The 11,630-nt window shown below is 40.9% G+C and overlaps 2 protein-coding genes across 3 annotated transcripts in view; one reads left to right on the top strand and one right to left on the bottom strand.

Annotated features, from left to right (window-relative positions):
* The first annotated feature begins 319 nt into the window (after window positions 1–319).
* Window positions 320–2,740, top strand: PNMA1 (PNMA family member 1). The gene has a single exon (XM_026008560.2). It carries the CDS (start codon window positions 864–866, stop codon window positions 1,923–1,925), a length of 1,062 nt encoding a protein of 353 aa, XP_025864345.1. The 5' UTR covers window positions 320–863; the 3' UTR covers window positions 1,926–2,740.
* Window positions 2,741–5,951: 3,211 nt separating this feature from the next.
* Window positions 5,952–11,630, bottom strand: part of DNAL1 (dynein axonemal light chain 1) — a 43,101-nt gene continuing 37,422 nt past the window's right edge. For both annotated transcript variants that reach the window (XM_026008559.2, XM_072761979.1), the window contains exon 8: window positions 5,952–10,912. In XM_026008559.2, coding sequence (XP_025864344.1) covers window positions 10,872–10,912 — 41 coding nt within the window. In that variant the 3' untranslated portion in view covers window positions 5,952–10,871. The remainder of the gene's footprint in view (window positions 10,913–11,630) is intronic.

Here is an 11,630-nt window from a genome sequence, read left to right as displayed (position 1 = left end):
TGGCTACGCTCGGGGGCGGGCGCGGAGGAAGCGGCTCCGCACCGGCCCCGCCCCGCACTGCGGCAGTAACGCCTCCGCGGGCTGCGGGTGGGACCCCGGGCGGCCCGGCTGCGCCACACCGCCGCAGCCCGCTGCAGCCTGCTCGCCGCCGCCCTGCCCGCCCTCGCCGCCGCCGCCTGAGGCCCCGCTTCCCCGTCCTTCGGCGCCTCCGCCGCCTGTGTCCTCGGTCCTCAGCCGCCCTCACCGCCCGGAGCCATCCCTGCGTCTGCAGAGAAGCCGCTGGCGGGCTGGCGTGGCAGCCACCGCCGCGACCTCAGAACAGTCTCTGCCTCCGGGGACCGCGCAGCCTCGTCTGCAGAGCAGCCGCTCCTCGGCCGACTGAAGGCCGGGCTCCGGCCGCGAACGCCGGGATCGTCTCCGAGAGGAGCCCCGAGTGCCGGCGCCCGGCTGCCGGGAGGAGGCGGCCACGCCCCGCGACCGCACCCGGGCGCCCCCGGCCCCGCGGCGCAGCCCTCGCCAGCCTCCTGCGCTGCGACGGGACGCGACCCCCGGCTGCAGGTGGGGGACCCGGGCCGCGGGCCCCGACTGAAGACGCCGGGTGGCGGCGGACGCGTGAGGCGACTGCCCGGTCCTCCCGGGGGTCCTCCCGGGGCTTGGCTCCGGGGACCGGCCGGCGGACTGCCCTTGGGGGCCGCGGAGGAGGAGGGCAGGACTCTGGTGTCGTTTGTTAATTGTGATTGCGCCGAGCTTGCCTCCCTCGCGCCCCCGGGGGTGGGGGGTGTCTGCTGCTGTCCTGAGCCCTAGAGCGCAGGGAGCCACAGCCTAATCCGTCTTTGTAGAATTGGGGCCCGCCAATTGGGGAAATGGCGATGACGCTGTTGGAAGACTGGTGCCGGGGGATGGATGTGAACTCCCAGAGAGCCCTGCTGGTCTGGGGGATCCCGGTGAACTGTGATGAGGCTGAAATCGAAGAGACCCTCCAGGCTGCGATGCCCCAGGTGCCCTATCGAGTGCTTGGGAGGATGTTTTGGAGGGAAGAGAATGCGAAAGCAGCCTTGTTAGAGCTCACTGGCGCTGTCGATTACGCCGCGATCCCCAGGGAGATGCCGGGTAAAGGAGGTGTCTGGAAAGTGGTCTTTAAACCCCCGACTTCCGATGCTGAATTTTTAGAAAGGTTGCACCTCTTCCTAGCGAGAGAGGGGTGGACCGTGCAAGATGTGGCCCGCGTCCTTGGGTTTCAGAACCCCACTCCGGCCCCGGGTCCAGATATGCCAGCAGAGATGCTAAACTATATTTTAGATAACGTTATTCAGCCTCTTGTTGAGTCCATATGGTACAAGAAGTTGACGCTGTTCTCGGGGAGGGACATCCCGGGGCCTGGGGAGGAGACCTTTGATCCCTGGCTGGAACACACTAATGAGGTCATAGAGGAGTGGCAGGTGTCTGATGTAGAAAAGAGGCGGCGGTTGATGGAGAGTCTTCGGGGCCCCGCCGCTGATGTCATCCGCATCCTCAAGACCAACAACCCCGCGATAACCACGGCCGAATGCCTGAAGGCGCTTGAGCAGGTGTTTGGGAGCGTCGAGAGCTCCAGGGATGCGCAGGTCAGATTTCTGAACACTTACCAGAACCCGGGAGAAAAGTTATCTGCGTATGTCATTCGTCTGGAGCCTCTTCTGCAGAAGGTGGTGGAGAAGGGGGCCATAGATAAAGATAACGTGAACCAGGCCCGCCTGGAGCAGGTCATTGCCGGGGCCAACCACAGCGGGGCCATCCGAAGGCAGCTGTGGCTGACCGGGGCCGCGGAAGGGCCTGCCCCTAACCTCTTCCAGTTGCTGGTGCAGATCCGCGAGGAGGAGGCCAAGGAGGAGGAGGAGGAGGCGGAGGCCGCCCTCCTGCAGTTAGGCTTGGAGGGGCACTTCTGAGGCCCAGGAAACGGGCGATAGTGCACATCTAGATCGCAGCCGCTTTCCTTGTCTCCGTGCTCTTACAGGTGTCTCCCTAGTAGTAAAGACTTCCGCCATGTGCTGTTTTGGGGGTGGGGGTAGGGAGTCAGGCCTGAATATTCATGTAACATTAGTACAATCGTGCAAATGAGCACCCTGAGCTGCTACAAGTGAGTCGTACTCGCTGCAATGCCAGGTAAAGACTTGTACACAAGTGCTCAGTGCCAGCTGTCATTGTGGCAATCATCCGTTGTAAAAACCATGTGAATCCCTGACACTTCTCATTGAGATAATTGTGAAATTGCATGTTCAGATGTTTTAGCGCGGGGCCTGGCAAACACAGGAAGTGTTCGGTAAAAATATGAGCCGTTGTTACTAATACCGTGAATAGTTTTTGTGTTTACAGTAAATTGTTCCTAATTTTTTCCCCTAATTTATATTAATGGAAAGAAATGTGACTCAGATACTATTTATTCAACCTTACAAAGCAAATTGTTTTATTTTTCATCTCGAAACATCTGGATCATTTTAATTGAAAAGTTTTCTGAGACTATGGAATGGGATGTTAGAAAAATACTGCAATTCTAGAATTGTGTGAATCAGTTTTTCTCTGTACAAGACACACAGGGAGTGTCTTGTTGCATGGGGAGATTAATAAGAACCAGTTACAGTATCTATTCCCCCATTTCAAATCCTTGTCATTGAATGGTAGTTCTTGTTCATGCTGATTCTAAGTGTTCTAAATTTGAAGTTGTCAAAATACATGTATATGAATAAAAGTATTTTAAAAATTCTATTGTCTTTTTTTTCCTGACACATATATAAAATTTCAGTGTAATTAAGCTCTATATTTATTCTCTTTTTTAAAAATTTTTTTTTAATTTATGATAGGCACACAGTGAGAGAGAGAGAGGCGCAGAGACACAGGCAGAGGGAGAAGCAGGCTTCATGCACCGGGAGCCCGACGTGGGACTCGATCCCAGGTCTCCAGGATCGCGCCCTGGGCCAAAGGCAGGCGCTAAACCGCTGCGCCACCCAGGGATCCCCTTATTCTCTTTTCTTAGGAAGATTTCCCGGTGTCACTTAAAAAAATATATAACTTCAGTTACTGTATCTTTAACCTTATAGCATACTATTTGAGTTTGAATTACAGAACCTTTCAATGTATTCAATTTTTGCATGTTTTCTACAAGGCAAATATTAGAAGGCTAAACAGACCTAAGTCAATATTAACTTACTATAAAAAGTTAGGAAATCCTGAAATGGGGCTCAGGATGTTATCTAGCAATGCTTTTTCTCCCCTTTCAAATCCCTTTTCAGCTAAAAATGTTTGTTTTACTACAGGAATAATTTCTCATACCTGTTTAAAATGAATGTTTCCGATTTATAGCAGCCATTTTATTTTTTTGTCAAAATTCATTTTTATTAATAGAAAATAAACACTTATTCCAGTTTCAGTTGTTATACTTGAAGTTGCTAATAAAAAAAATAATTTAAAATAATCAATCATCCTGTTTCGACTAAGACAATGAAGCTGTGGCTTAAAAAAAAGTTTACCATTTGCTCATAAAGTTCTTTCAGAATTTGTTCTTAAAGTTTATGGAACTTTCCTGTCTGTTAAGTACAGGAGTTACTGAGCTACATGAGGAAGTCTCTCTGAGACAACCAATGAGAAGTTAAGCAGTTGTCATAAAAGGAATCCCTGTATGGTAACCTGGACTATACAAAGATCCCCTCCCCTCCAGCTCAGGAGGGACATGCCTCTAAGCACTGAGGTATGAAGAGTCAGACTGTTATTTGCTGTTAGAATTAGCTAATAACAGTAAATCTCTGGCACGGATGCTACTGGTCTATAGTATCCTGTGATTTTAGGAATTTCTGTAAATAGTTTCAATTCACTTTATTCAGAAATTAAACCTGTTTAATAAAGTTCACTACTCTGCCAGAGTATCTGCTGGTTTAGTATCCTTAAAAAATATATATCATACGTGTAGGTAACTCATAGTCTTAAAGTATACTTATTAGAATACTGCATTATTCAAACCAAAACCTATTTTAACATGTTTATAATTAAAAGCAGCCAATGAAATGAAATTCCAAGTTATGACAAGGGAGACTCACTCTCACTTGAAGCTGTGTTGCTTAGAGAACTTTAAAAAAAAAAAAAAAAAAAGCATATGCCTTTAAAGTAATTCAAGGACAGGTCAGGAGACACCCTCTCCTCATTCTTTATTATAGGACTCCAGTTAAGGATGGGCCAGAAATGAGCCTTTCTAGATATTTCAGAAAAGTCCATAGACGTGTTATAAAGACTTTTAAGAATGTCTCTGTATCTGTGAGTAGTGCTTATCAGGATTTCCTAACAGCACAAAGGCAAGTCTATATAATAGCAGCCATTTTATATTAAGAGGATATAAACAGGGAGAGTTCAAAAACAGGCTTGACTGCACAGAATCAGTGACTGAAGATGTTTGTCTTGAGAACCTAGTAAATCCAGAAGTGGTTATATGAACTTGAGTTCAGTGGGGTTTTCCCATACTAAGGCTTTAAAATTATAGCCAACCTATTTAAAAATCGTAAGGCAAAAAAATTATTTATAAAGGCTAATACTGGTATACATTCCAACAGATTTTTCTGTATACTCACTCATGTCCTCCTCTCCCATGTCATGTCTGTTCCACTCTCACAATTTTCTCTCAACACACACATCTCCACATACTTAACCCTCACAACAGATAGGCAAGTCTTTGCTTCCCCCAACAAACATGACTTCATTCCCCTGCTCCTCAACTCACATAGCTTCCCCCTCCATTCCCATCAGCATGGCAGCATGGCACTGGGTAGAGCACCCCCCTCACTTCTCAGAATCTTACCTGTACCCATTCACTCCCACCTTCTCCCCACAACACTCCATCATAAACATACTCTCTCCTCCCACTACACGCATACACCACAAGTGTCCCACCCCATCCGTACATTCCTGCTTCTCCATGTACACATACGCACATACTCCCACTACCGCCTCACACCAACCAGCCACCACATGTATACACACATTCTCATTCCACACATATTACATTCGTAATAATGAGTTCTTAATCTTTCTCACCTAATATTATAGGCATCCTTCTATATCTGTACATAGGGGGATATACTTTTTTATAGCTGCAGAGTTGACTGCATTTTAGAAAGGAGGGTTATCACTTAATATTTTTTATTATATATAACAATTATATATCTACATATACATACATTTATATTCAATACAATATATATATGATATACATTGTCATGATTCTAGACATCCATCCTTTATTCTAGAAAACAGTGAACTAAAAATAATGAGCTGTTTCTAATCTGAAGGTTTTCTCTTTATAGGCTCAGAAATTAAAATCTGCTTTTTAAAGGAGGACAGCAGCAAGAAACATCCTTATAACCAAAGAATTGTGGAATAAAGAATTAGAAATAAACTGCACTACAGTCCCATTCTGAGACCAAAATTATATTCGGCCGATAGCACAGAATACGTGCTGAGACAATGTGTAATGGTACACCTCTTACTAGGCTCTTCCTGTTTCTTGTGTATTACACAGGGGCTGGCCGAAGTCATGTTATTCCAGACCTCACATCAGGGGCCTATCAACCAGCTTTAACCTCGTATACTACTAGTGAGGAGAGAACTAGGAATGGTTAAGTGCAGTAGTAACTTGCAGTCCTGGGAAGCACTCTTTCCAGGATACTAATCATTGAAATGGTGCCCAGAGAACTTATGGTGAAGACTCATAAAGCTGGGAGAGGAGACTGTCATTGGTAGTGAATTACAGGGAAAAAAAACTCAAAAAGATGAGTCGGTCTCTCTCCCTATCTCTCTCATACACATGCTCACAAGCTCTGTGGAATGTTTGATCCAAAGACCAAATTTCTTCAGAATTGAATGGCATTGGAAGTTCACATGGTTGCTCTGTACTAGCTAAAATCAATATAACCACAAAAGATACAAAATAATTTTTTATAAAATAACACAATTTATTACTATTTTAAAACATGTCTCACAAAATAACATTCAGAAACTCAACATTTCTAAATAATTTAACACAATAAGTTTAGTCATAAAGTCATGCTACAAAATTCCTGCATATAAAAGATTATTACCAAAGTATTAATAGATGTTAAAACGTTCTTCAGAATGGAGTTGGTTCTAGAAGCCAAAGATTCTGGAATGATGCTCGTTATCATGACTGACACCCTGGGAGAAGTAGCTAGCTATATGTATATTCACTACAGCTACCAACTCACGAGTCTTTTGATGGAATTGATCCCTCTAGGCAGTAGCACCTCAGAGGCAGGTACCCTGCAGATCAAAGAAGCAAAGAACTTCCCACCCTTGTAACATGAGCCATAACTTAATTTAACCATCTAAATTCCTTTTTCAAATCTAGATGTGGGAAAGTTAACTCAAAGTTATTCTGAGTAGAATTCTACTTGACACATTCCCCAGAGGGATGACTGTCAATGTAGCAAACATGGAAGATGACACCAAGGAGGGAAATAGGGAAATCCTGACTCTGATTATGTACAGACAACTACTGCTCAGTTGGGCTTAGAACGAGCAAGGATGAAGTTTGATTCTCTAATATCCACATGCAGGCTAGGTATTTACCCATCTGCCCTTTGGGAGTACTTTCTACCAACATCCAGTTCATAATTTTAAAGTGCAAATCTACTGCAAAATACTTTACTCTCCCCCACCCCCTTGTTAAATTTGCTGGGTCATAATTTGGTTGGCTGGTTCCCCTCTACCTGCCCAATATGGGAAATTAAATAGAATCCACTTATGACTTCCCTAAGTGGCAAGAGAAAATTGTTCTTAGTTTAGAAAAAACTAAGACTCAGTCTCATTTTTTTCTTTCAGTTTTCTTCCTTTGTCGTCACTGGTTTATAAAAAGGCAGGAATAGAGATTTAGATGTGGGACTTCTAAAAGTTCAGTGATTTTTTTTTTTAAAAAACACACCCTTTATTTTTTTATTGCACCTATTTTATGGTTTCACAAAAAACAAAAACTTCATGCTAGAATGAAGATAAAGGAATATGACCAAGTTAGCTGTGTCAAAAGCGCCAACTCTGCTACACTGAATCTTGTTTTATATTTAATTATTCACAGGCACATTAAGCAGCCTAAATAAAGAAAATGTGTGCCAAAGGAATTAATTTCAGTTAAAAGATAACTTTTGGTTTAGCGTTAGTTTTCTCCCTTTACCAATACTTATAATGTAAGGTCTTCACAAACTGGCAGACTGCAGTTAGAGAGATACTAACTACTCATATGATCAATACTTTGACCCTCCCCCCCCAACACATACCAATTTTTAAAAGTTAATGATTAAATCCAACTTTTCTAGACCCTATACTTTTTCCATTTAATCCTAAGAAAAACCCAGGTGGAAGATTCTGAGTCACAGAGATAACAATCTTCAATTCCACTTACACATCACCAATTCTGAGAATAAGCCAACAGTTAAGATTCATTTCTTACTCCTTGTTACTCCAGACCACCAGTAAAAGGTATGAGAAAAAGCATCTATTCAAGTCAAAATTTCTTTTTTCCACACAAGAACCACTTTTAAATGTCTTATAACCATTCCGAGTAATCATACCAAGTTAGTGACCAATTATCATGATCAGACATTCCTCTGATCACATTCAAAATTGGTGCCGACACCAGCTAACTTTCATATATGATTACCAAATTTTATACAATATCTTTCTGCATTTAATGACTGCTACAGTCTGGAAAATTCTATGCATCTGTGGACAATGAACTAACATTTAAAGAATGAACATTTAAAGAATAATCCATTATTTAAAAGCACACTCAAAATGTTCAGCTTTAGAGATAAAGAAAAATCTATCATAAAGTTGAATTCTGTTATAGTAAGAGAGAGGTAGGTTAATAATCACTGTCCTAAGATAAGCAAGAATGCTAAGAAATAAAAGTTGAGACCCTGCTGAAAAATGTAAGTTGAACCTTTCAGCCCTGAGTTTCTAATGTCATATGAAAATTATTAAAATGAGCATTACAAAAAAGCAAAACACCAAGGACCATTTTCCTTCCATCCATGGTTATTAAATACATCACCTTCTCTCAACTCAGGTGGCATATATGGCGGAGTGAAAATAAATGCACCCTGGACAAAAGGAATGTTAGTATAAAGCACTGGTTCTTAACCAGGGACAGCTTTGTTCCTATCCCTCCATCAGAGGGGACAGATAGTAGTGTCTGAAGACAATTTTGGTTGTCACAACTAAACAGGGGCTTCTACCAGCATCTAGTAAGTAGAAGCTAGAGATGGTGTTAAGCATCCTATAATACACAGAACAACATCATCCAATCCAAAATGTTAATAGTGCCATGATTGAGAAACTCTGGTTTAAAGGAACAAACTCCTATGAACAAAGAACACAAAAACCCTTCAAGGCCTGACCAGGTAATATACCCATAAGCTTAGAGTTAGGGAACACAGCAAAGCTGAATTTCTTTGTAGACTAAAATCAAGTTACCTGTGAAAAATTAAAATACTGAACTGATTCTAGAGCTCTACCATTATTATGATAATGGAAGAAATTTTAATGAACCACTAAAAATGACAAAACGCTTTAAACCAGGAGCCCAGAGAGAATCCATTCCAAGTAGGTCAAGTATCTAATCCATAAGCCAAAGGCATTTAATATCAGCTAAATTTGCAACAGTAAAAGATGATTTAAGGAATGATTAGAAAGAATGTTCTGAACTTACTTCATATAGCCTATCTTCCATTTTCTAATGGCATGGATTCTGGCTTTAATTCCATTAAAGGGATGCATAGAAGTCATTCAAATATTTGTTGAGCCAAACTAAACATGAATTTTGTGCGAAATGGACACAGAAAAGCACCTTACACTTCTCTGAGAACTATCAGTGATTAAAAGACATTAAGAAACAAAGAGAAACAAAGAAAATGAGTTTCTATATTATAGAATTCAGAAATCCAAACACCAACACCATAAGCCACTTTATAGATTCAATATGAAGTCATCCCTTCCCTATTACATTCACTTCCAGAGTAACTTTTGAAAAATATATCCATACAGAGCAAAATGGCTTCAGGCTTGCCTACTGGATGAAGTGCAAACTACAAGAAGATCATCTTCCCTCCTACTTTTGGGGACTTAAACATCACCAAGGGGAATACTCATTGTCTATAGTCCACAAAAGAAATACCCAAAGGCTTTGAATATTAAGCCAGAGTAAAGATTTCTTCCTATCAGATTATGAGGAAGAATTAACAAGAAGCTAAAAAAAGTGTTGGACTAGTTTTTCCTCTTGCTGTTTGTATTTAGAATTGATTGTCAAAGCAGTGGTCCCCTTAGATCAGAGTGACTCAGAGAAATCATGTAATTCCTACTTAAATGATAGCTGAAGTTTTCTGAAACCCAGGACTATTTATGCAATCACCTTTTTAAAAAAATTACTCTCCCCTCTTTGACTGATTTTATACAAGGTAAATGGGGAAATAAGAATCAGTCTCTGGTTGAGGGACTTTAGGCACAATTTGGCAGAGAGCCTCTGACTTCTTTTCTCCAATCTGTCAGTGATTCAGTCATGGCCTGCTATGAACTTATCTAGTTACTGACTACTGTATCTCGTACTTTCCAAAAAGTTTTTCTTTATAAATTCTAACCTCTGTGTCCAACTATTGCTTTGCAATTTTGAGGTTAAATCACCTATCATGCTTCATAGAGAAGGCAATCCTCAAAAATATTGCCCTTTGCCTGGGATCCCATAACGAAATATCTCTTCTCTTTTCCCTCCACAATCACTTACATAATTCATTTTAAGAGCTGTCTAACTTAGAAGCATTCTAAAAATATATTTTGAAATTCTAAATTTAATCTATTGAAAGGTATCAGATGCAATATTTTAAATTCTATACCCTTATTTATAGCAATCACTTCTCCCAACATGAGGGTCAACAGAACAAAGTTATTAGAGAAAATTTTGATATATATGAATGGCCAACATTTAGGCTAGGAATTCAAATATAACTACTGTTTACATGTATTTCCTTATATAACATATAAGGGATTATAAACCAAAAAGTGTGCCTAAGATCAGGTCCACATGGGTAACATGACCACAATACTGGTCAAAAGAATGATCACGACAGTCATTTCAACTACTCACTGTGCACAATGACTCAAGTGGCCAGGTGTGTAAACACAACCTAAATTCCAGTTGACAGATGCACACATTTTGGAAAAACAAATAAGTAAATATAACATGGGCTATAAGGCCTCCAAGATAATACTTTTTCTTTTTTTCACCACAGCTTTTGCAGTTGGACTTTGGGAGTCTTGGTTCTAGGACTGCTCTGTATTTCTTCTAAGAGGAACTCTTCCTGTCACCATGCTGCCTTCTGAACCAAAGGCATGACACATTTGTGCTTCTGAGTTATAAGGACATGGACCTTCAGGAAAGATGGTCTACAGATTCAAAAGTTAAATATATATATTTAAATGCCTGGTCTTAAAAACAAAAAAAGAAACCCTAAACAAACTAAATAAAGACTGTATTTGTTGTTCTTTGTTGTTAAAAATGACTGGTCTATAAAAGTTTCAGTAGATGGGGCCACGCAGTACATAACTGGGACTGAAGACAAAAATTGACAATTTGAGTTTCTAAAAAAAAGTACTAGAATATATGAAGTTGGTGTTATTGTTTGGGGTGAGAAACACTAAATAGGTTTAAAAAAAGGTAGGAATGAGAAATTTGTTTTATCTTAAGAACCTTTGCCCCACAGAGAATCTTTAAAATAGACAATTATACAAAACTTATCTATTATTCTTATGACATTTAAATAAGTTAACACAAAGCGGAAAACATGGTGTTAGTTATCTTCTTCTTCTTCCTCTTTAATTACTGGGGTACCTAAAATAAAAAAGAAAATTATTTCTGGTCATTCTCAGCAGATTGTTAAAAAAAATTTTTTTTAAGATTTTATTTATTTATTCATGAGAGTCAAACATAGAGAGGCAGAGACAGAGACAGAGAGAGACGCAGGCTCCATGCAGGGAACCTGATGTGGGACTCAATCCTGGGACTCCGGGATCATGCCCTGACCCAAAGGCAGACACTCAACTGTTGAGCCACCCAGGAGTCCCAGATTGTTAAAATTCTAAATGAAAATATGTTCCTGTTAACCTGAGTAGCTATGAGATGCTAAGAAGTGAGCCATAATAAAAATAAACTCATAAAATAATAATCTCTTTAATTTCAAATTATCCAAAAAGCCTTTCAGGGAAATTCTCCAAATGGATTAATATAAGTACTTAAGAATATTAGGCTTCCCAAATGCGTAGCTGCAAATAAAATACCTACAAGTGCCAGGCAGAAAAATAAAGCTCTATACACACTAAAAACTGTATGTTAAACACAAATAGTCTTCATTTTTCACATAAAATTTGCAATCCCAGTGTTGCCAAAAATCTGAATTTTTGCTATTCTCTCAAATATCAAAAAATGGAGACAAATTTGAAAAAAAAAAAAAAAAAAAAAAAAAAAAAAAAGAACCAGAGCACAGAAAACAAAAAACATCTGCAGGCTATCACTGGGCCAAAGGCCACTTGTTTCTGAGCACTGGTATTTG

The sequence above is a fragment of the Vulpes vulpes genome, chromosome 6, assembly GCF_048418805.1.
Source record: "Vulpes vulpes isolate BD-2025 chromosome 6, VulVul3, whole genome shotgun sequence".
Taxonomy (NCBI): Eukaryota; Metazoa; Chordata; class Mammalia; order Carnivora; family Canidae; genus Vulpes; species Vulpes vulpes.
Note: the sequence above shows the minus strand (reverse complement) of the source record. Positions and strands in the feature narration are given on the sequence as shown.